The sequence below is a fragment of the Epinephelus moara genome, chromosome 9, assembly GCF_006386435.1.
Source record: "Epinephelus moara isolate mb chromosome 9, YSFRI_EMoa_1.0, whole genome shotgun sequence".
Taxonomy (NCBI): domain Eukaryota; kingdom Metazoa; phylum Chordata; class Actinopteri; order Perciformes; family Serranidae; genus Epinephelus; species Epinephelus moara.
In genome coordinates this window covers 2526757-2552353 of record NC_065514.1, presented here as the reverse complement: position 1 = coordinate 2552353, position 25597 = coordinate 2526757, and the positions used below count along the sequence as shown (strand labels likewise).

At 43.6% G+C, this 25597-nt stretch overlaps 3 protein-coding genes across 7 annotated transcripts in view; all 3 read right to left on the bottom strand.

The window, feature by feature from the left end:
* Positions 1-5667, bottom strand: part of LOC126396010 (metal transporter CNNM3) — a 24323-nt gene extending 18656 nt beyond the window's left edge. For 2 of the 3 annotated variants that reach the window (XM_050053827.1, XM_050053828.1), the window contains exons 1-4: positions 4581-5667; positions 2358-2692; positions 2105-2281; positions 1007-1164 (exon numbers count right to left, since the gene is read on the bottom strand). In XM_050053827.1, the coding sequence (XP_049909784.1) occupies positions 1007-1164; positions 2105-2281; positions 2358-2692; positions 4581-5285 (1375 nt within the window). In that variant the 5' untranslated portion in view covers positions 5286-5667. The remainder of the gene's footprint in view (positions 1-1006; positions 1165-2104; positions 2282-2357; positions 2693-4580) is intronic. The other variant, XM_050053826.1, reaches the window with a different exon arrangement.
* Positions 1-25597, bottom strand: part of sec14l7 (SEC14-like lipid binding 7) — a 74906-nt gene that overhangs the window by 4825 nt on the left and 44484 nt on the right. The gene's annotated exons all lie outside the window — the stretch shown is intronic.
* The window catches only part of LOC126396008 (metal transporter CNNM4), a 39924-nt gene continuing 23958 nt past the window's right edge, over positions 9632-25597 (bottom strand). For 2 of the 3 annotated variants that reach the window (XM_050053822.1, XM_050053823.1), the window contains exons 6-8: positions 22651-22740; positions 17826-18001; positions 9632-17534 (exon numbers count right to left, since the gene is read on the bottom strand). In XM_050053822.1, coding sequence (XP_049909779.1) covers positions 16986-17534; positions 17826-18001; positions 22651-22740 — 815 coding nt within the window. In that variant the 3' untranslated portion in view covers positions 9632-16985. The remainder of the gene's footprint in view (positions 17535-17825; positions 18002-22650; positions 22741-25597) is intronic. The other variant, XM_050053824.1, reaches the window with a different exon arrangement.

The window sequence follows — 25597 nt, the reverse complement described above, 5'->3', positions numbered from 1 at the left end:
TCATGGTATGGTATGCTGTACATAATCACGGAAACTGTCAGTGTGTCATTCTGTCAGTCAGTCATTCTGTCTGTCCCACGTTTTTCTACTCACTGACGTGGTCAATCTATGTGAAACTGCACATAGGCATTGAGGACTGGCATAGGTAGAAGGTGACAAAGCTACCAATGGCTATGGACTAGTTAATATAAACTTTCTTTGTGTTGTACTATGAATATATTTAAACAAGCAAGGCTACAAATGTGTCTTAAGTTGTCACCAGTTTTTAAATTTTCTCAGAATAAAGTTGTTAAAATCTACTCACAGTGAGGTTTGTGGGTAATTTACACTACCTAAAAAAAAAAGCTTCTCTAAAGATGTTATTGTTGAGTTTGCACTGCAAACTAGAATAACGGCCTCACAGTTGTGCGCTTCCGTCAACCAATCAAGTTGCAGTTTATGTCCATGTCTGTCCAGACTCATATGGAGCCATGACAGTAGACGATGCTTCAGATATGGATGCAACAAGGATGCTTCACACACATCCTCAACTCAGCAGCACAGATCTATACAAGCAGCACAGTTTCAAGGTGGACACCCAAGATGTGTCACCAATTCAGTGTATGAACATGTTATATGAGGTTGCAGTGACCTTGACCTCTGACGTTTGACCACCAAAATCTAATCAGTTCATCGTTGAGTCAAAGCGAATGTTTGTGCCAAATGGGGCGGACTTATGCACAGACTGATGTTCACATGTATGTACAGACAGACAGACAGACAGATGGACAGACAACCTGATAACATACTGCCTCCGGCCGCAGATATCACCAACACAGAGGCATAAAAATATCTGCATTGCAAAAAACTTTTCAGCACATTGAGCACCACAAACAAAAGTCCATTCACAGGAGTACATAAATCTCAAAAGCAAATATCTAAATATCTGAGTATATAAAACCAAAGCTGTGTACGTGGCACATTACAAGCCACTGCTATGATATTCTGCACGTGAGTGTGACCTCACCTTTCTTGAACTCCTCCAGCATGGCGTCCAGTTTGGTGTCATTGAAGACGTAGTGCAGCGGGTGATTGTAGAACTTGGTGATGGTCGTCATGGGGGTGCAGTCGTCCGGATCCACCAGAGCCAAGTCTTTCACATACAGGATTTCTATGATGTTGGACCTGGGAAATCAAACACAGGGTGATGAGTGGACGTGTGTTCTGCCATGTGGACAAAAAACAAACACCACATTGACTGGAAGTGCGCTGCTCGTTGGCACCGAAAGTAAAGCTGTGTGTGCCTTTGTTGGGAGTTATCACGGGTCACTAAACCAACATTACCAGGACGAGTGAAATCTGAGGCGCTGCAGAGAAGGTTTACACAATAACAGGTTCTTTCTTTCATTATGGAAATGTTCCAACATTCAACTGCTGCGTGTGTTTCTGCCTCATGGCTGCAGGTAGGAGAGAACCAGGGCCCTGTTTCAGAGAGCGGGTTTAGTGAAAACTGTGAGTTAGTTCATCCTGACGTGAGGGAAATTTCATGAGATGAGGGTTTTCTGTTTCAGAAAGAGAGGAAACTTAAACTCTGGGTCATTTCTGTGGTAACCGACTCTGTGGCCCTAACCTGCTCATTTTGGTTGAATAGTTCACGGAGTTAACGGCACCTTTTACCTCCTTCCAGGCCTATGATTTACCTGTTCCTGTCACACCACCACTAACAGAAGAAAATAACTTCAATCTCAGCATCGGATACATTTCTCTCTCTCTTTTTCTCCAGTATTGCTGGATACCCAGAGCTATACGGCCTGATGATAGACAGCAGGTTGTCAAACTGCCCCTGAGTCATCCTAAAATATGCCTGGAAACGTGCATCATGGAGGAGAAGCTCCTGGACCAACTGGTCGGGGCCTTGTATGGTGGTCATGAATCCGGTGTAGGTTTTTCATACCAAGGTTTTTTATGGGCAAATCTATTCACAGATTTCCTGACATTTCATAAATGAGACTCACAGTCTATAAAAGCGAGAGTGTGTCAGGCTTTACTATTCTTTTCACATCTCCTAGTGTACGGTAAGCAGAAGAGGACAAAGTTTTGTTACAGGCTGTGCTGCTGTCCCCACCTCTCCTCCTCGTAGATGGGCACCCTGGTGTATCCGCTCTGCATGATCTCAGACATGGTGGAGAAGTCCAGCACGGCGGAGCTGGGCAGCATGAAGCAGTCCTTCAGGGGGGTCAGGATGTCCTCCACCGTCTTAGTGCGCAGCATCCCGCGGCTGAACTCCTCCTTCACAAACTCACTGGGATGGGACACAGCGTGGGTGAGACAACAAAGTGCTTTCAAACACAGCTAGTTATCTGTAGGTGTGTTCTTACCTGTAGGGGTCGTTGACACTCGTGCGGATCATCTCCATGGCCCGCTCCCTTATCCCGCAGGTGCTGATGTCCCTCCTCAGGGCCAGGTCCAGGATCAGCCCCAGAGGGCAGGACAGGGGACAGGTGAGCACCAGACAGACCTGGGCCAGCCAGGTCAGACCCGGCGCCAGCTGAAACCCATAACCGGAGCACAGGATGTGAGGAGCCAGCTCAGCCAGGAAGAAGATGAGGAAGCCGCTGGTGAACACGGCGGAGATGATGGAGCCCAGCGCCCGGTACAGGAGGACGCCAAGGACGGAGTGTCCAACAGCACAGAGGAACAGCAGGGAACATGTCTGAGGGGGACAGAGAAGGGACATTAAGAGTTTTAAGAACAGTATTTTTCATCTCAGTCTCTGCCTGCTGTCATGAGACTTTCCAGTGGTGGAGATTCACTGAGTACATGTACTCAAGTACAGTTCTGAGGTACTTGTACTTTACTGAAGTATTTCCATTTTATGATACTTTATCTCACTTCTACACCGCTACATTTCCGAGTAGAGTTGTCATGATGATGGAGTTTCTAACTTAGAATATGTTGAAAACTATAGGTGAGCTAGAGTTCACCCCACACAGTAAAAACTCAAACTAGAATCACCACCCTGTGGCTGTGTGACTCCGCCCACCAGTCCAGTGTCTCTGACAGTCTCCATCCATGTCAGTGAAAACATGGTCCGAGTAGAAAAACACAAAACAACAACAATAAAAGAAAACCTTGCCAAGCGTTATCTGTCCGTAGAATATATTGCCATCGTCAGGTCCACATCCTCAAACTCCGGCCTTAAACAGAAAGGGCCGGTGAGCCAGCAACTTTCGAGAACAATGGTGGTTAGCCTAGCCTGGCTACAGCTGTGTTGCTATTTGGTTACCTAGCAACAGCTGGAAATTGGGTCACGATATACAAACGTGGTGGATCCTGACAACAAATAAAAATAAATTCAACTTGTTCAGAAGGAATAAAATATCACTCTTCTGATGTTGTGTTTTAATACTACGCTAACATTAGCACTAAAGGCCCGAACATACTCGGGCGTAATATTAGCGGAGCGGACTCCGTGAGGAATGTCCGCAGTCATTCGGGCTTGCATAGTTGAGCGCACTTCCGCGTTGTAGTAAAAAAAAGTAGTTCCTGTAAAAATGTCCGTGAAAAATCCCCGCGATGTGAAAAATACATGCCGAGCAGTCACTGGTGTGCGGAGCGGAGTCTGCGCAGCCGTAAAATCTGAGCTTTGCGCGCACAAGGCTTGCGGACGTCCGCTTTGAGTCCGCGCGGACCTCCGCGGAGTCCGTTCCGTGTACGTTCCACTCGAGTATGTTCGAGTCTTAACTGTGCATCTTTAATGTAACTTGAGTCTTTCAGTATGTAAAAGTGTGCAACATTAGGTGTGGTGGCAGTGCTAGCTCCACAAACTGCACAAACTGTGCTAACCAACAGCAACAGTGCCGACGTAGCTGATGATTCCAGCTGTAACTGCAGCAGCTTGCTTTGGCATCAACCTCCGCTTGGACTGGGATACTGATTCTGGATACGGCACTTACATGGGGAGCTAACTTAGCCTAGCTGCTAGTTGGCGTAGCTTGGCTGTGTTATTGGATCCGGTGTTGAAAAAAGAAAGAAAAAAACAACCTTGCCCGTGTTGCCCAGGAAGCCTTATCCACCTGTAGGATATATCCCCGTCGCTACATCCACAACCTCAGACTCGGGCCTTAAATGTAAGGGCCAGTCGGCTGGCTACTTAGCAAGGCATGGTAGTTAGCCTAGCCTGGCTAGCTATGGCTGTGTTGCTATTTGGCTACCTCATAATGGTTTGTTGTGGTTTGTAAGGATTTAAACTACACAAATGTCACCACTAACCATAAAGGGATGCACGATAATATCGGCACATCGTCGGTAACGGCCGATATCGGCTATAAAATTAACTATAAGAATCGGCCAATGTGCTTTTTCTGGTTTTGCACAATGACTAAATGTTTTGTACATTTAAATGTATATTATTTCATGTCTCCATCTGCTGGTGGGCTGTCACACGCATAATGATGTTAATGCCACTACAGAAGAGACTTGATGATCGGTTATCGGCCAAATGACATATCGGCATATCGGTGTCCCTAGACTTTACCCCACTTCAGTAAAAGTCCTTCTCCCATCAGAGTAACTTTCCCAGTTTGTTTCCAGACACTCACCAGGAAGTTCCCCCTCCTCCGGATCGGCTCCAGGCGCTTGGCGGCCCGCTTCTCCTCCTCGGATCCGCAGCTGTGGAGGACGTACAGCTCCACGGGGTCGAGCCACAGCAGGCTCAGGTTCACTGTCCTCAGCAGCCCGCACACCAGCAGCAGCACCACGACCAGCACGGCCAGACCCCACGGCGGGATGTAGTCTGCGGGCAGACCCTTGTCGGTGATGACCCGCAGCCTGTCCGGGCCCGCGGATGCCCACTTCCCTCCGCTCAGCACGCACAGGTGGTGCAAGGTCTGTCCGCTGCCAGCTCCCGTAGCGATGCTCCTCTTCTGGACCTGCACCGTTATCAGCCCGCTGTACTCCTCATCCGGGGCGAAGTCACCCGTCACCTGGAAGGCGGACTCGTGACGGTTGGGCTCCTGCCCGCACGGGTCAGGCGCATCCCCGACCGCCCCGGCCGCCCCGCCAGCTGCCCCTGCGAACGCCACCCACGGCCAGCTTCCATTCAGCTCAGTCCCAAAGAGACGGATCCGGAACGTGGCTCCTTCTGGCGCCGAGATGATCCGACCCTTCATGCACACCAGACCCGCCGGATCTTCCACTCGCAGGCCCAGAACCAGCGGAGCTTCCTGGCTGCAGGCGCCGTACCTGATCCCGCAGAACAACAATATCATCAACAGGAACCGTAGACCTGCCAAGCTGGCCACCATATTGGAATTGGTCAGCCTGGCTCTGCGCGGATCATGTGACTTCAGCCCCGCAGCGGCCCCGCCCACCAGGGCTGAGCCAGCCAAACAAAACGAACACTGCAACTGAGCTGCGCGGCCGCCATTTTGGATCCACACATACAGCACGCACAGGCGTAACTGTTCATTTTGGGGCCTGAGTCTGAATGTGTTTGTGTCTAACTGCACCGCCTCCTGTTAACGCCAGCCAATTAGAGTCGGTGTTTGTTCACAGCCAATAGAAGATGAGAAAACAAGAAGAGCCCCGCCCATCTTTGTTAGATTTTATATAAACAAGTCATTCATCACTGAGGGCCTCCATCACACACATTCACTGAATTCATGCTCATTTAATCATTGCACAGCAGCTGAGGGAGCACTGCCTGCATGTGCAGTCACTTCCTGTTGATGTGTTTAATAAGTCTTTGTTGTATTTAAGGTGCCTGGTGTAACAGCTTGGCCAATACAGATAAAAGCCTTTTGGCTAATTCTGGCATCTTTTATACCATGTGTATTTATTACTTTACAGTGTCCCTTCTTAAATAAACTCAGTGAATCAGTCATTGACAATGAAAATCTCAACTCAGGCTCCTTCAGCAGTGCTCCTTATGTCTGCAGTGGAAATCTTTCTTACTGTGAAATGTTGTACTGTCTTAATTTGTTTTTATGTTAATGGGACTACGGATGGAAATTAGCGTCAAGCTACAATCCGGCATCTTTACATGTTTTAACATGTTCATCAATGTGCACTGTCCCATTCAAATAAACAAATAAATAAATAAATAAAATTTAAAAAGACAGTCTGAGGCTTAGTATGATTAAAACATAGGGATAAAAATATAAATTAAAAAATAATATGATAAATTATACAACGGTTAGTGTCAGTTAGGTCAGCAGTTGCGTTGTAGGCTAATTAATTCATCCACTGTCAAACAGCCAAAAATATGGATTTATTTCCTAAAATAAGTTTTGGATTGAACTATGAATGGTCATCAGAGGAAGATGAGGGAGAGGAGAAGCTGAATCCATCTGAGCACACATCCAGGTTTGTCAGTGTTTCATCAGCGGAGCTCAATGACTTGGAGAAAAGCAACATACTGTCAGATCAGAAGGCAGAGTCGGCTGTGCCTGTGAAGCGACAGTCCACCATGCAGTCACCAGAGACTTATTTCACCGGCTGCACAATTAATGGAAACGTGCAGATAAATGTGTATAAAGAGTAAGTGCCTGGCGCACCATGTCTGCGTTACATAGCAACGGTGACAGCGGAGTCCTGAGGGAACTATTTTTGTTGGCGGAAGACAAATAAAATGCTTAAATTATCTATTTTGTCCTCATTTTTCAACATTTCTTAATCAGCCTTGCTTATTTAACTGTTGAACTGTTGTATAAAAGCAATATCACACTCGAGCTCGTGATGTTGTACTGTGATATCGTCACGGCTGTGATTCGGTCGTAGGCACGAGGCCGCAGAATCACAGCCGTGACGATATCACAGTACAACATCACGAGCTCGAGTGTGATATTGCTTAAATATATATTTGTGCCACACAGGTGTCGCCTACAGTAAATGTAAAGTGAATGACCTACAATGTAAACAGGAGGGCAGTGAATGTGTGTGTGTAAATATCATGAACATAACGATATAGTCAACATCTTGTGCACTGTATATAATTATTAATATAATTAATATCTTCTGCACTTGTGTGTGCACTGCAGACAATAAGTGTGAAGTGTAATGGTGACAATGTGCCAAAATGAGGGCTGTCAAAGTAATGCGTTAAGTTTGATTAATTAATCGTGTTAAAAAAATGAATGCTGATTAATCTCGTTCGGTGGTGCCACAGTGGCTCTGTCACATGATGAAGGCAGACGAGACGATGCTGTTTGGCCCCGTGAATGGCACATTTACATTTGATATAGGACGTTGAGTAATGGCCAGAAAAGTGTTTTATGCAGAACATTATGATGTCACAGTGAGCTGACCTTTGACCTTTTGGATATAAAGGTCATCACTTCATTATTTTATCCTGTTAGACATTTGTGTGAAGTTTTGTCATAATTAGTGTAAGAATTCTTGAGTTGTGACACACTGACCTTTGACCACAAAATTATGATCAGTTTATTCTTCAGTCCAAGTGAATGTTTGTGCCAAATGTGAAGAAATTCACCCAAGGTGTTCTTGAGATATTATGTTCACAAAAATTAGACGGACACAAGGTCACAGTGACCTTTGACTACCAAATTCCAATCAGTGAGTCCAAGTAGACATTTGTGCCAAATTTAAAAAAAAAAAAAAAAAAATTCCCTCAAGCTATTCTTGAAATGTTGTGATCACGAAAATGAGATGGACACGGTCGCAGTAATCTTTGACCACCAAAATCTCATCAGTTCATTGTTGAATCCAAGTGGACGTTTGTGCCAAATTTAAAGAAATTCCCTCAAGCTGTTCTTGAGATATTGTGTTCTGGAAAATTAGATGAACACAAGGTCGCAGTAATCTTTGACCACCAAAATCTCATCAGTTCATTGTTGAGTCCAAGTGGACGTTTGTGCCAAATTTAAAGAAATTCCCTCAAGCTGTTCTTGAGATAGTGTTTTTTTCGAAAATGAAATGGACACAAGATCACAGTGAGACCTTTGACCACCAAATCCAATCATTCAGTCCAAGTGGACGTTTGTGCCAAATTTGAAGAAATTCCCAAAGGGCACTCGAGAAATCATGTTCACTAGAATGAAATGGACGGACAGACAAAAAACCCCAAAATATAACTTCTCTTGCCACAGCTGTCGCCAGCACAGAGGCATGAAAAATCTGCGGTTTTATTTTCTTTTTTCAAAGCACTTGTTGCAGAGGTTCTGTTAACTACAGTGGCTGACACAAAAACGCAAATGTCCCCATCTATAGCCAGTGTTTGGTTTGTCCGTTCTGGGCTACTGTAGAAACATGGTGACCATGGTGATCTCTGCGGATGAGGACCTGCTCCCTGTGTAGATATAAACGTCTCATTCTGAGGTAACAAAAACACAATTCTTATTTTCAGGTGATTATACACTAAAGAAAACAGACTTAATGCATTACATTCAAATTCTGCTGATATATCCCCCTGAATCCTGCACACTGGACCTTTAACACAATAAAGTTTTTAATTTGTCGTAAGTCATAAAAGGAAAAAACATATTCCCTGTTGTGTATCTGCAGTAATAATAATAATATAGGTTTCCATCTGTGCAGTGTGTGTGTGAGAAGAAGTGCAGGGTCGGTAATGACAGGAATATAATAACCAGCTTCCTTCTGATAACAGAATTTGAGGATCCACCCACACGTCCTGTAAACATCGCTCACATCTGAAACAGGCAAAAGAAAACTTCATTCCAGCAGTGAAATCAAACAGAGGCAGATTTTCTGTAGAGAAATATATCTCAGGTTTATTAACCTCATAGATTTCTTCAAATGCCTTACAGTACTTAGAAAACAGTATGTACACATTGCTTTAAAGGTACACGCTCCATGTTTGGAAGTGCTCCTCCACCTTTGTTCAACCATCGCAATGAAAGAAAAGTCACAACCAAGTCCGATTCTGGATATTCAAACAGGAATCTACCTCGGTGAAATGAAAAGGGAGAAGGTTATGAAGGTTTTAAGTGTTGCTGCAATGCTTACTGATGAATCTTTTTGTATTTCAGATGTTTGAAACATCTCGAATCTGCACAGCAACTCTGAAAAACTTGAATGCAGCCTGATCTGTGTGTGCAGAGTGACCTTAATGAAAGGATGATAACAGTACGTCGAGGAGCTCTTCGCCCTCCTCACCTTCGTCTCTGCATCGCTCCACAAACTACTCAAACAACCCACTTGTGAATGATACACAGCGTGGAAAACTTTACAGGCCTGAGAACCCTGCAACCAGAAAATATTTAACCTTCGTACAGGTCTAATCATCACACCGCTGCAGGGCTAAAAACAACACTCCAGGAGTTGCTGATAAGCTCCGCTCCCCCGCTCCAGTCCCATGATAGAAAAAAAGGTCTGAACAATAAAAACGGCTTAGCAGATTGGACCGGCAGTCAAAGCCGCAGGAATTTCAATACTTCTGAGCGGCGGGAGAGGAGTCGAGATAAGGGCAGGGTGAAAAATAGATGAGGGAAAGTGAGCTGGAGGCGTGGGAGGAGAGGAGAAACAAAGGGAGATACAGGATGGTGAAGGATGACAGGAAAGGGGGGAGGACGGGAGAGGATTTTGGCTGAGAGAAACAAAGCTTTAGTCATCTAAGGAACAAAAGATGGAAGAACGCTACAGGAGATATGAGGAGTAAATTATTGAGGTCAACTCTGTGCAATGTTTATTGCTATTTAATGCCTTCCTAGCAAAAACAATGGAAATAAAACTCTCTCTCGTTATAAATAGATCTATTTTCAACATCTCTTTCAGCGTCACACGAATGCCCGTCTCTTCATGTACAGAGTATTTACAGTAATGTCACACAGACAGCAGTCAGGGAGCTGAACACAGTGTTTCTGGGTGAATGAACCCAATAAAAGCTGCGTCTCACAGCTGGAAGCCCGTTTCACAGAACCACACCTTCAGGTGTCTTTAACAAAACAAAAAAACCCAACAATAAATACAATGTTTACAATAAATACAACATTAATAAGTAGAACAGTTGTTTGCACATTTCCCAGTACACAAACTGGTAATCACACAGCCAACCAGTGGCTTCACTGGAAACCAGTATAAGACCAATTGCTACATGAGACCTAGATGAACCAGCAGGCAGGTCTAAATTTTCTTCCAGTAGAGGGTAAGGCTCTGTCCATTATATCAATATTTCCATTTAACCAGCAGGTTTTCCTCAGCTGGTCCTGCTGAATAAAATCAATGGTTTTCACAGAGTGCTGATCTTCCCCTTGGTGGGGGGACCCCCGGGGTAACAGTGAGCTGCCGGGGCCCCATTAACCCCCCATTTGCTGCATTTGGTGAAGCACAAATAAATTTTGTGACACGTGAGCACAAAACTGAAATAATGAAGGTCTGAAAACTAGATTTAGATGCCAGGTAAGACCTTGATATAAAAATAAATCTCCTTTATATCCTTATCTTTTGATTTTGAGCTTTAGTGGTGCATTTACCCGATCAGTTTTAAACAGCCCCTCCAGGATCAGGGTTCCCACAGAGACTAAGGCTGCTTTCACACCTGCCCTGTTTGGTTCGGTTCAATCAAACTCAAGTTCATTTGTCCCCTCAGTGTGGTTCATTTGGGCAGGTGTGAACACAGCAATCACACTCAGGTGTGAACACACCAAAACAACCGGACTGAGACCTTCTTGAAGAGGTGGTCTCAGTCCGGTTCCAAAGGAACTCTGGTGCGGTTGGTTTGTGGTGAGAAGGTGTTCCGACCTGGATGTGAAGCAACTGCAGTCACATGATACATTGTTTGGGTTAAACATGAGCATGTTACAGTCCTGGAGGATTATTAATGTGCACCTCCTCCTGTACTGCCTTAATATGCACATTCAGCACATCCAATGCATCAAAACATTGTTTTCTAGTTGGAGCCGCGCCTCGTTTTCAAACTGTATGGTTTGACTAAAATGAACAATGACAGCAATATAGTCCACGATGAGCAGTGCTAAAATCAACCTGCGTAGTTGTCCCTCCATTGTGACATTAGAAAGTGTCACATTTATCTTGCAAGTGTACTCTTCTTCAACGTTTGCTTTACTTCCTGGATTTTTCCCACATGGAAATTCTGACCAATCAAGAGCAGCTTTCTCACACAAGGCATTTGATCTGGTCCTCTTGTAAATGCTGCCGTGAGAGCACGAACCAACTCTAGGCAATTATACAACTTTGGAACAACATGAGTCCCTGATTCAGACCAAAGGAGACCACTCTAGGGCTGACGCCGGATTTCCACTGGATGCGTGTCCGTTGCGGAACGGCAGTTGTGATCGCAACAATTAACGCTAATTCAACCAAACCCTGTAAATTCTCTGCGACTTTACAATTTTGTCTCATCGCTGCAAATTTTTCACAAATTTGACCAATCATAGCCGTCCCCAGCACACTGTCACTGGAAGATGTGATTTTCCTTAATGCCAATTAATGCCAATTCAGTCAGTCACCAAAATTCCCTGCGACCTTGCAATTTCTCCGATCACCGCAACTTTTTTGCAACTTTGCCCAATCACAGTAGTTTTCTGTGAGATTCAACAATTATAGCAGTCCGCCGCACAACATCACTGGAAAATGTGATCGTGAAATTGCATGACTTTTCCAGGTTTCCATGACCATGGGATCCTTCCTGGTAGTCCTGATGGCAACAATTAATGCTAATTCAATCAGTCCCCAGAATTCCCTGTGACTCTGCAATTTTGTCCGATCACTGCAACTTTTTCACAGATTTGACTGATGGTAGTTTCCCATGAATTTCACCATCATGGCAGTGCCCCGCACAACTTTACCAACTCTATGACTTCCAGGCCAAGAAAATGTGATACAGAAATTCCATGACTTCCAGGTTTTCCATGACCGTGGGAACCCTGCAGGCTGTTGTGATTCCAACAATTAAAATTCCACGTATTCAATCAGTCCCCGTGAATTCCCTGCTTTTTAGAAAAGCTGCTGTGAAATCAGGAAATTTATGCCGCAACAATCCCTGAAAAAAGTCTGTAAAATCCTGGAGGGACTGTTTAAATAAACCAAATTACCACAGTGACAACGGGGCTGCCTGGGGGCCCTCGGAGCAGTTTATTAATCCAGTTTTGGGAAATCATTCCACCAAAAGAGAAATGCTTTGGAGTATTCACTTCCTCAGACTACCTAATTCACGTGTTTTTGAAATCAGTGCTAGCTTATACAACAGTTGTTCGTTTTTTTATCCTTTCAAATAAACCACTATATCATCAACAAAATAATTTATCTTCACAGTCACTTAAAAATGTTTCAGTGTCACTGCATACATATGAAAAACAAAAAAAATAGGTAGATTACATGCTAGCAGCTTTAACGTCAGAGCTCAGCCCGCGAGGAGCGAGCTGCTACAGTCGTCTTCATGTTATAATCTCTTTATCTCCTCTGGAACACAACCAAACGTCCTCCAACTCCCCGTCTGCTCCGAACACCGGTTGAACATGTTTCATTTACACACACACAATTAAAACTTCTTCACATTAAGTGCCACAGGGACACACACACACACACACACACACACGTCATACATACATTTGCCCAGTTACAGGAAGCAACATGAGGGTTTATCACACCACGTTTGGCCCTGACAGGGTTAACATCACCAGTGTGAAGACATGCAGTGGAATGTTTGTGGTCCATTAAATCTCAAGTTATTGTGCTGTGAGTGTTTTCAATATTCAAGTGTCAATCCTTAACCCCGCGCTTACTGCAAAGCTCAATGGTTAACAAATACACAGGCGAAACACACGTTAAAGATTTGCTTTCTTCTAACTGTCTACTGGCTGCAGATTCATGTTTAACGAACAGACATGAGTGAGGTCGGACAGGAAGAATAGGTGTTAGTGTTTTTTTCTGTAGCCTCGGGTTCAGCCCAGGGCTCAGAAACAGTTTGCAATGTCAAAACCAATCACATCATGAGCAAATGATACCAGTAATGAATCCAAAGGATCAAAAATAAGACTTAACAGCTTGCAGTTTGTGGCAGAATCAGGACTGCAGCCACAACTCAGGATACTGAGGTCACGACTTCTGTGTTTAGTTTCAGGGAATTTTGGGATACTGGTAACCTCAAGGTTTCTGGGATGATTCCAGTACCTTTAGACCCAGTATTTGTTCGAAGTGACCACCATGAGACGGTGTATCATCTCTAGTCAACAACTCTCTGTACTTCTGATCTGTAACGCTGACAGCATCAGATGGACTGTATTCATAATCAATACGCCACAATAATATAAATAACCAGCTCCAATTCATCAGTCAATGAGAATGTGTGTGGGGGCGGGGCATAAGCACATGACCTCAGTATCTCTAAAATCCTGGCTACGGCCCTGCTTAAAACCAAAACAGTCCAGAGCCTCTGAGAGACAGTTTGGTCAGGTTCTTTACAGACTCATCCTCTGTAATAAGAGTGCACAGAGAATATTAAACTCAGACAGCAGATGGTATTTGCTTTAAACACACATTAAAACACTCGTCACTCTGCTTATTTGATCTTCATGAAGCCACACCTGCGTGCTCTGATGCACAGTAACTCAGTGGAAATAAATAAAAAGCCCAGTTGTGACATCAGTCCATCGCTTCACGTCAGTGAACGCACAGTGTAGCAACAACTAAAGATCCAGTTTGGTCATCTCTTCGTGTCGTGACGTGGTGAAGCTCTGAGAAGGAGCCGGCGTCGCTCCGTGTTCTGTTCACAGTGAGGAAGATTCAGTGGAAGAAACAGTGTCTGAAATACGCAGCTTTCTCTTCGACTTTAACGGCATTCAAGAACCAGAGAAAGCAAAAAATAAATAAAATCTCTAAAATATAAAACAACAAATGGAATGTCAAATATATATATGTACTTATATAAATTAATATTACATGAAATAAATATTTTAACATCACTCTTGGAAATTAAATAATTTAAAACATATTGCCTCGGTCAAGAGGTAGACCAGGAAGACGCCCACTGTCACATCTCTAGAAATATTCATTTAAAGGACCACACCAGTGTTTCTGCGGGTTTAACCTCTGAACTACAAATCATGTGCAATTTATATTTTTTATTGTATGAGTCTTGTTTATATTTCAACTTTTTAGATAGCAGTCAGCGTCATTTCATTTCTGTAGTGTGCAGAAATCAATGAGCAGGCTTTAAATATTTTCAGGTAATAAATTCAAACATGTAAAATGATTTCTTCATTAATCAAATGTGCATACAAATTGTGAATTAATAGACTAAATAATAATAATAAAAAAAGATGATTAATGTTGCCAATTTAAAATTTTGTTTTTCTTTATTTTGTGTTGAAACAGTGAAATAATACTTTTTCAAACAGAATCACAATTTTAAAAATATTTTTTAAGTGTAATTTTTATTCTACTTGCTTATTTTTATTATTATATTACATCCTTCAATTTATCTTTAACCAGCTTTTACATTTATAGTTTGCATTTTTTCCTGCTTTAATTTAAAGACCTCTTTTCAGCTGTGTCGTTACTGTCTAAAAATTGAAATTAAAGCCCTACCCACAGAGCAGCACTGAGGGCTCTGATTGGTCAGCAGGTATGTGTTGGCAGGAGTCTGAACCAATCAGAGCCACAGTTGATTTAATTCTAAGATTTAAATTAAAGAGACACTGCACGCCTCAGAAACATGTCTGAGCTGTGACTCACATTTCATTTTGAAGCCAAACAGAAATGAATGGAAACTGACTTAAATCCAAAAATCCAGAAACCTGCAGAATCATTTGTAAAACCAGTCCGATGTAACGTTCTCCCAGTTTGTATTAAAGGGGTGAAAACATGCAGAATCACCAGTGTGGTTGTTGAACTTTGACTCAGAACAGTGACTCTGGTCCGTTTGCTGGTAGATGAACCGACTCACTGACACTTCAGCACAGAGGAACTCGTTCCTTCACGTTAATAAAAAAAAAACCTCTGCTCCAAAAACACACTCAAACAAACCGCCAGTACACGACTGAAGTCTGAATTATGGAAAATAAAATCTTCACTGGTAACTTTAGAGTTTCTGGAAGTTTCTCTCTTTGCAAAAATAAAACAACTAAACTGACTCCAGCTCTGATCTGGAAACGCCAGGTTCTTGTTAATGTCGTACAGAGATGACTTAAAGGCTCAGTTCACATAAATCACAATGTGTCGAGGTTTTGAGATGTCTGACTCTGAAATCTAAGCACATAGGTTAAGTTTTGTTTGAGTAACTTTTAATTCTCTCCTGATTTTTTGTGTCAGGTAATAAAATGATAGAGCAGCAGATTTTTCCATTTATCAAAAAACGTTTTTGGACATATTTGTGCAAACAGCACATCTGTTAAAGTTGGGTTTAATTACACTAAACGACTTTGGTGTTTTGCACCTAGAAAGCACTTAACATATTAAGTTCATTATGATGATTATTGACAACGGTCTGTGTCTGATTTGAGGCATCTATATTTGTTTTAACTGCTTCCATATTTGCAAGCACCAAGTCGTTTCTATCAGAGCTTTCCCAGCCAGATAAACAACTCAGACGCTGACTCTGACTTTATTTACAAGTCAGAAACTCTTTATGCCTTTTACCTACAAAAATAGATACGTTCATATCAAAAGTTGTGACCATCACTGCCCTCAGACTTCCATGCGTCCTTAAAAGGCTGTACACATGCTGAGTTTTTTCACCCTCAAATCCATTGTTTGCAATGTAGACATGCTGCAGGTGCGCTCACATGCCGTTGTGACATGCTAGCGTTTACAAGCGACTCTTCTTCAAGGCATGACGGCTGCGCCCTGAGATTAACTTCTGGAATGCAGCAGCACACCGTGCATGTCATGTGCCGAGGAACAACCAATCACAGCCAATAGATTCATTCACTATCAGTCGGTGATAAATATGGAGAAGAAGCTGAGGGCTGCCCAGAGCTTTACATCTGACACACGGACACAGAACATCGGACGCAACCTGCCTGCATGCTCTTTAACGTCGGCACAAGAGTAGCACGCAGGCGCTTAAACATGCAGCATGTGTACGGCCCAGAGTTTGGTGTGTCCATTCCGGGCTACTGTAGAAACATGGCAGTGCAACATGGCGGTCTCCGTAGACAAGGACCTGCTCTCTGTGTAGAGATCAACATTTTAAGGTAACAAAAACAGAACTATTCTTATTTTTAGATGATTATACACTAAAGAAAACATGCTTACTATGTTATATTAAATTCCTGCCAACATGTCCTCCTAAATCCTTCACACGGGACCTTTAGGAGATATAAAGACTGCTTTTAGTGCCCCCACCCACACTGGACCTGCACGAACCAAATTAGGACTCTAATGTAGGCGGCGCTGTCACAGCAGGGGAAAAACTAAAACCTAAACTTCCTGATTTTATGATGAGAATTTTGAGCAAATAAGTTCACAGGTCAAAACAAATAACATGGACATACACACTCTGATGTCTCTGAACGGTTTTCACACAGATGATTTTCTCTGTACGGAGTGGTTCCAATAAAAACAGCTCACAGTTGGTCAGTAGATGATCCACAGGAAGTGTCAAAGTGTTTCTGCTCAGTTAATTTTTCACCCAGGTGAAGGCAGACATCTCAAAACCTGGACAAATAAAACTAAACCCATCTGCAGTTTGATACCACTGCAGGTGAAATATGTCTTTCTGTAATTCAGGTGAACTGACCCTTTAAAAACACACACACACACACACACACACACACACACACACACACACACACACATACACACACATACACAGCCCCGTCTGTATCTCCAGTCATACTCACTAGTGTTCCCTCCACCATCTTTGTAGTCTATTCTGATGTGTGTCAGTGTTGGGAGGGGGACATGCAGGACGGGATACAGGAGCATCTGAGGAGCTGATCCTCAGCTCGCCTCAGACGTCTACAGAAAAGTTCAGGAGACAACAAGCAAACAGGAAACAGGAAGTAGTGCCAGTGTGTGTGAGTGAGTGCACAGGTAGTTTAGTTTCCCCACGGGGACTTTTTAAGTTAGATGGTGCTTTCAGTGTGTGCGTGAGTGATGGTGTGGACCTGTGGGTGGGGGTGTGCCTGGCTGTTGCTGGGCCTGCGGGGGCCCACACAGTTCTGCTGCTCACTGAGCAGAGTGGTGGTCTCTCCCGGCCCGTTCTCCGAGCCAGCAGAGGGCGGCGACTGCTGGAGCTTGGAGGAGGGCAGAGTCGGGTGGAGGTTAAAGGTGCACGGCGCTGAGCTCAGGGAGGACGGAGGGGTTTGGGAGAGGGGGGTGTGGTTGCTCGGAGGCGGGGTTCCTTGAGGCAGACACTGGCTCGGTCTGCGGCCGGAGGAGGAGGTGGTGGTTTGGGGCAGAGCTCCACGGCTGCTCGGTGGCGGCAGCTGAGTGTTGGAGGGCGGGCGCTTTGCAGGAGGTGTGGCCAGCGGCAGTGGGAAGCGGGTCCCTGGTGGCGTCACAGGAGGCAAAGAGGCAGATGTGTCCAGGCGAGTGTGACTGCCCTCTGGAGACTGTGGCGTGCTGTCCAGCCTGGACGCCAGGACGCCGTTTTGGTACTGAGAACGAGTTATCTGAGGAGGACAAAACATCAGTGAGACGAGGGGAGTCGGGGCGGGAATCACAGAGTCATAATACGATACTGTCAAGATATGTTGCCCATGGTAATGATGATGTCACCATAACGATGGTACAGTGTGGCCATACAGAGATTCCTCCATACTTGTTGCATTGCGAGACAAACATCTGATAAATTATGATGTTTGTGGAACTGAAGACTGAAAGTGGGGCTTTGCTGATCATACTTTTACTTATGCAGGACTGTGAGGATCTGAGTACTGCTGCAGAGTCTGACTGATACTCACCTTGACAAACTGCAGGTCTGTGAGAGCTCGTACGCAGAAGTCTGGTACGTACTGGAAGGGGGTTCCTGGGATCTGATTAATGCTCCCGCTGACGGAGCCACTCTCTGGAGCGCGCTCAGTGCAACTCAGAGACGCTGAGCGGTTTAGGTTGCCCCCGTGTGACGGAGAACGAAACTCTGGGGATTAACAGAGAAGAGAGTGAGTGGGAGGGTTAGGAGGCAACCACACACACACACACTCATACACACTCATACACACTCATACTGAACCAAAGCAGAAAACACACCAGGAAAAAAACAACATGAGAACGAGACGAATGTGAACACACTGCAACACATCACACAAATACACGTTAATGTCGACATCATCACACGTGACGGATCGATGGAAGAGATAAGACTGTTATGGAAAGAATGCGACAAACATGCCACATGCGATGAGGTGACATTTGAACATCTCGTGGTTAAAACAGGACAGTCTGAGCTCAGAGGAGGGAGCTCTCTCATTGGCTGCTTTTAGTGATGTCATGGAGGGTGACGTCAGGGGCAGGAAAGCATCCTCGTAGTCTTGGAGACAGTGTCAGTGATGATCAGAGAGCTGGAGTTCAGTGTCGTGTAGAGAAGTTACAGATACGGGAGAACATTTGTGCTTAAAGGAATAGTTCAACATTTTGGGAGGTACCAAAGTTTGGAGCTACAGCTCATTAGCTTAGCTTAGCATTAAGACTGAGAACTGACGGGAACAGCTAGCATGGTTCTGTCAGAAGGTAAAGCACCGCCAGAGCTCACTAACTCAAGTTATATGTTGTTTTGTTGATTTTTGTTTACACAGACAACATATAACCCAGTTTCCTTTGGGCTAGCTGTTTCAGTCTTTACGCTAAGCTAAGCTAACTGGCTGCTATGCTGTAGTTTCATATTTAAAGGACAAACACAAGAGTGATATCCATATACGCGTAGACGCCACATTGACCGTGTCAGCCCGTTGAAGCAATGCGTCAACTTTGCCGCCAGACTGCACAAGAATAAGTACAAGAATTGCCTGTAAACAAATGTGACTAATCCGGGGAGCTGTGTTTTTTCTGGACAAAATAATAGTTGAAAATCTGAACTTCAGCGACCGATTTGCGCCGCTATAGCCACTCAGCACTGAGATACTCCAGGGACGTATGACGCCAAGACGTACCGGCGGAAGTTCATCCATTAATTCAGCCATTTCAAGTGTGTATGATGCGAATCGTTCGCACGTATGAATACACCTGGATCATAAACCCTTGAATATAAAAATGACTCTGAAATATAGTGCTTTTTATCCATTAAAGCCGAGGCTCCCCTGTTTACTTGTCTTTGTTTACAGGCAGACCTTGCTCTCTCTAATATGGCGGCATCAGTGACATATGATCGATCGACCAATGAGGCATCTCTAGCTGTGTCTCAGTTCAGGGGCTGCAGCCTTTGAACGACGCGGCCTTCGCAATCGACATCAGCCACATCTGTTGAATACCGCGTCAGCCGAACCAAAGGGTCTCCGAAATGGGACGGTCTGGTCTGTGGAGGATTTCCTGGTTGCATCACCAGTTGTTCTCAACCCTATCCGGTAGCGTTCCTGTTACCTCGCAACTTGCTGCGCTTGATGAAAGACGGAGTAAGCTAGTAAGTGAGTTAGCCCTAAATCATGGACCCACAGATTGTTATACATACATATTACATTTCATTTAATACATGAGGAGATGATTCATCGCCGGAGACACCACTGTTTGATATGTTTCAGGCTGATGGACCGTTTTCAGGTAAACTTATTAAATTCAGATTGTTTAAACTATGTGCTTTTAGCTAACGTAATGTTAACAACAGTTAACCGTTAGCTAACAACTGCACTTGATGCAGTGGACAATTTTGAGATTTTGGGATAGTTTACTCCTTGAATATGTTTTCTTTCAAACTGCTACAAAGTAAACATTCAAATGATACATTTAGATGTTTATTTTATTACATTATGTCTGCTCGGGGCTGTAAGTTTCTCCCGAATTTACCAAACAGTTAGCATTGTGCAGTGTAGCCCAACATGTTTATTAGTTGGGTTACTACAGTTGTAGGCCTTATGTGCCTGTCATGTTATTAAATGATCAGTTTTCATGAGCTTGAAATATACTATATTATTATTACTAAGGGCCTGAACATTTATTCTGTTTGAGAGCAATTGTTTTCAATAGAAATTTATCAAATTCCCCTATGTAAATCTTTGAATGCCGTTTTCTCAAAATGAGTTTTTTGTCACACTCCAAGTCGAACATCTCAGCTTCTGTAGCACCTACGTACACCAAACTTTCCAGTTATACACCTAGCTATATTCTGAAGATATTTACAGAGGGATTTGTTAATAAATCATTCCTAGCCTGATTTATGTGACATTTTATTCCCAAAATATGGCGAAAATCAATTATTTTAAGGCTATGGACAGTATATTTTGATTTTCTAGGTAATAAAATACATGCTTAAATCCCTCTGTAATTTTTTAATCTTATATGTTAACAAAATGAAAAAAGAATTTTGCACTTGGCTTTATCAGATGTTCAGATTTAGCTTCCTATCTTTAAAAACTTGTAATACATTTTTTTTTCATACTATTCTAAATAATCAACTCAGGAAGTTTCATGATGATATCTATTATTTTAAAATTTTACCCTATTCACCTGCAGTGTCTCACCTTAACTTAAAATCGTCACTGTCGGGCAATGCATCTTGGGATAGACTGGGCCATGAAGAATTCATCCGCTGCATCCTCCAAATTCTGGGAAAGACGGACGCATTTCTTTGCTGCATTTGAAAGAGCCTTCGAAATGGGACAGCCTTGGTCGCGTCTATGTGACGCAGTCAGTCTCAAAATGCAGCCTTCGAAGGCTGCAGCCCCTGAACTGAGACACAGTCTCTTGTTTCCATATCTGTGATCGTATCCATCTTCTCATCTAACTCTCGGTGAGAAAGCAAATGAGCGTTTTTCCCAAAATGTCGAACTATTCCTTTAACCAGAGGTCTACGGTCAGATCAGCCGAGGGATTGTGATGAATCATATCTGACCACAGATCAGTGGTTAAAGGGGAGGAGTTGGTGACAGGGTTAGAAAATAGAGGACGCCGCGCCTCGAGCCCATCCAGCAAGTTTGTCTAACTCTGCTCACACTGTGATAATCTGAGGGTTAATGATCCGCTGTGATCCGATCCTAACTTGACTCTGACGGTGTCACAGCTCCGTCCTTCAACCTGACCTGATATTAAAGGTGTTACATCTCCTCTTACGGTGGTGTTATGTTCATCTTAATAATATTTTCCTGTCTCTTTTATTTCCTCACTTATTTAATCAAAAGCTGTGAAATACTTTATTGATTTCTGAACCTGAACTTTGTTTCTGGAGCTGAAATGATTGGTCATTTGATCTGCGGAGGATTGATCCTCAACAGATTTGATAATCGATTCATCTCTTAACCAAAAAATGGCAACAGACTACTGCTTCAGTTTGTCGGATGTTTGTATTTTCTGTCTTTTTAAAGTCCAGCCGACATATGACACATTCATGTGTACATCTTAAACCTGACATTTAGACATTTTAATTTATAAAAAAATACACCAATCAGCCGAAACACTGAAACCACAGTCTGGTGAAGAGAATTAAACTGATCATCTCGTCACAGAACAACTTTCTGGTGGGAAACCTTTGGCCCTGGCTGTCATATGGATGTCATTTGACGTGCTCCACGCACCCAAACATCATTGCAGACCAAGTACACTTCCTATTGACAATGGCACTCCCCAATGGCAGTGGCCCCCCAGCAGGACAATGCACCGTGCAGCACAACAAAATTCCCCACATCCCAATCTGATCGAGCATTTGCGGGATGTGCTAGAACCCACGAGTCAAGTCCAACCCACAGTGGGGCCTCCTTGTATCAAACTGAAACCCCTCCAAAGGGTCACCAGATAAATCTGCCCCTGTGATCACCCCCCCCCCCCCAGGCTCCAGTCCCTCACATGAAGCTGGTTCTCCGTTCTTGAATTGGACGTCTCTTTGACTGGATGGTGAAAACATTCAATCACTGCCAGGTTAGGAAACATGTTAGCATGCTCCTTCCACCACCATCAAACCTCCAAAGGATCCTCCTTGGGTGTCTTGAACTCCATGTAGGCTGCCACCTCATCCTCGGGCTGCAAAGATGGCTAGAGTCCTTCACGTCGGTGACCAATGTGACCATGGGGTCAAAGGTAAGACGTGCTGGTACCCAAGAGGTACCCAGATCCACAGTGGGGCTTCCTTAGATCAGACTTGGCTCTGACCTGTTGAGGCTTGGACACAGGACCTCTGGAGGTGTCTGTGCTGTCTGTCACCGGGGCGTTGGCAGCAGATCCTTTGAGTCCTGTTGGTTGCGAGGTGGGGTACCAGCACGTCACACGAATGCTCGATCAGATTGGGATCTGGGGAATTTGGAGGCCAGGTTGACACCTTGAGCTCTCTGTCACCTTCCTTGGGTCATTTTTATGGCGCAGCGTGGCACACTGTCCTGCTGAGGGGCCAAGGAAGGATCCTTGACTGTGAGAAACACCATCTGTTTTAATAGCTCCTGTTGTCAGTCTGAAGGAGGTCAGAGGTCACTCAAAGGGGCAAAAGCTGATTAAGCTGGTCTGTACACTCTGCTGTGTCTATCATGGGGTCTGCACTTGCTGGATCAGGACTCTGACGATGATGAAAAAAAAGGAGAATGGTGAAGAGGCTTTAAGAAGACCCCCCCCCCTCCCTCCTCCCTCCTCCCTCCTCCGGCCCGTGCGAGTGTTTACCTGGGAAACGAGAGAACAGAGAAAACCTCTTAAGAGAGAGGCGTCGTGGAGGGGGGGACGCCACTGATGGGGAGAGAGGAGGGGTGACGGCTGAGAGAGAGGAGGAGGAGGAGGAGGAGGAGGAGGAGGAGGAGGAAGGGGCAGAGAGAGACAGATGAGCTGGTTTATTTATTTTGTGCATTTACTCTGTTCAGGTGCAGCGTTTGTTACCGCTGTGATCAAATACTGTTCAAAGAAGCTCACTGACTTCACACCTTCATCATCTGCATCAAAAACACTCCTAATAAATAGTAACACTCCTCTCAGTGATTCAAAATAGATCCAGAGGACAGATACAATGAAAACATGTTGTACTTTGAATTTTGTGACATATTTACCAATTAAAATGGATGACAGAGCGACATTGGGTCATTAAAAACTGAACTCACTGCTAGAAATCTGACTTGTGAGCGTGTTTCCCTGCTAACAGCTGGAGTTCAGAGTTCAGCCTGACTGATACTGGATCATTGAGGCCAATACAAATGTCAACATTTAAACCTTTTGTGTTTTTTATCTGTTAAAAATACGTCAACCGATATTTAGCTTTTGTTAAAAAACAAAACATAAGCAAACATAGTTGTTACAGATCCCTCAAGGTGGAGTTATTTTATGGGTCTCATAATGTCCCACAATTTCTAAAACAAAAGGAAACAGTCAGTCCCCTCTCTGTTAATTTAAAAGCACTGTGACCATCACACGTTTTTCCCTCCAGTGTCTCGTTACTTATCAGTCACAGGGCTGCTGTGAAACTGAGCCTACTTGGAGCAACAAGGGTGCATTGGTACAATAAACAAACTACACAGGGCGGTGGAGGAGACACACACACACACACACACTAATGTTGCTGGGCTAGAGAAACACAAAAAGATGCACAAAAAGCAACTACAAAGAGACAGAAAACAACCACTAAAAGATATAATATAACTACAAAAAGACTCAAAACAACTACAAGATGCAAAGCAACTACAAAGAGACACAAACAACTACAACAAGACACAAAGCAACTACAAAGAGATGCAAACAACTACAACAAGACTCATAGCAACTACAAAGAGATGCAAAACAACTACAAACGCAAAGCAACTACAAAGAGACACAAACAACTACAACAAGACTCAAAGCAACAACAAAGAGACTCAAAACAACCACTTTGTGACACAAAACAACTACAGAGACATGAAGCAACTACAAAGAGACTCTATATGACCACTAAGAGCCACAAAACAACTACAAAAAGACTCAAAGCAACTACAAACGCAAAGCAACTACAAAGAGACACAAACAACTACAACAAGACACAAAGCAACTACAAAGAGATGCAAAACAACTACAAACGCAAAGCAACTACAAAGAGACATGAAGCAACTACAAAGAGACTCTATATGACCACTAAGAGACACAAAACAACTACAAAAAGACTCAAAGCAACTACAAATGCAAAGCAACTACAAAGAGACACAAACAACTACAACAAGACACAAAGCAACTACAAAGAGATGCAAAACAACTACAAATGCAAAGCAACTACAAAGAGACACAAAGCAACTACAAAGAGACACAAAGCAACTACAAAGAGACTCAAAACAACCACTTCGTGACACAAAACAACTACAAAGAGATTCAACGTAACTATGAGATGCAAAACAACCACTAAATGACACAAAGCAACTACAGAGACTCAAAACAATTACAGACACAAAACGACCACTAAGAGACATTAATGTAACTGGGCTTCACAGGCTGAGATCAGTGTAAAAACAGTCTGTTTATTTGAGACACCTGTGCACAAAAAAAGATGCAGCGTGTTTTTACTCTGCACCTTTTTTTTTTTTTTTTTAAATCACTGATCTCAGCCCGTGGAGCTTTTGTCTTGCCCGGTTACACAGATGTGTGTTGCGTCTCCTCCGCTGTCCTTTCTAGTTTACTATTAGCTCATATAAACAAAACATAAATAGTGATAACAATACAGTGACGATGTTCTCGGATAGTTTTCTATTTTTTAATCTTTTTATTCTGGTTTTATTTTAGTTTTAGTATTTATTTCTTTTACCGTCTCTGTTTGTCTCTTCTTATTTCTGTCTTTGTGTTGCTGCAACAACCGACCGTCTTTATGGGGTTCAATTAAAGTTGATCTTATTATCTGTATTTCATATCCATTGTCACGCTAACAGCTTCTTTAAAAGGCTGAAGTCACATTTCAAACATTTACAAATTTTCTCACAGAGAAAGTTTAGAATACACATTTCAGGATGAGAAATGGTCGAGTGTTTGACGTATACATTTGACACATGCACACACACTGAGCTGCATAATGTGCACATGAGGTACAGACAGCAGTTTATCCAGGAGACAGAAACAGGTCAACAGGAAGGGAGAGCAGAAGAAGAAGAAGAAGAAGAGGAGGAGGAAGAGGAGGAGGAGGAGGAGACGTGTCATCAGCACTTATGATGCTAAACCACTAGGAGTCAGTGCTGTTGCAGTGAGTCTGCACACAGCACAGACGCTGCCTGGATACTGACACCACCCAGCTGCATTATGGGACTCCCAGGTAGGCTGACATCATCCAACACACTACCTCCACCTTTAAAAGGTACCAACCTGCGGTCAGCCTACACCTGCAGAGCTCTGTTTTACCACCTCTTATGTTTGCAGCCATACTTACTAATTTATAGGGATAGTCTGCATTATTTGAACAGGGGTTGTATTAGTAACTTATCCATAGACAGTATATTATCTCCAACAGATGTCAGTTTGGAGAAGCAGACAGGAGTACTGCCATGGAAGCTGAGCAATGAACCGCTGCGGACAGATATATGTTGGTGGTTTGAGTTGAAGGTGTGAGAAAGAATAGTATCAGTAACATTGTTAACACTGTGCTACATTACAGAGAAATACAAACCGTACTAAT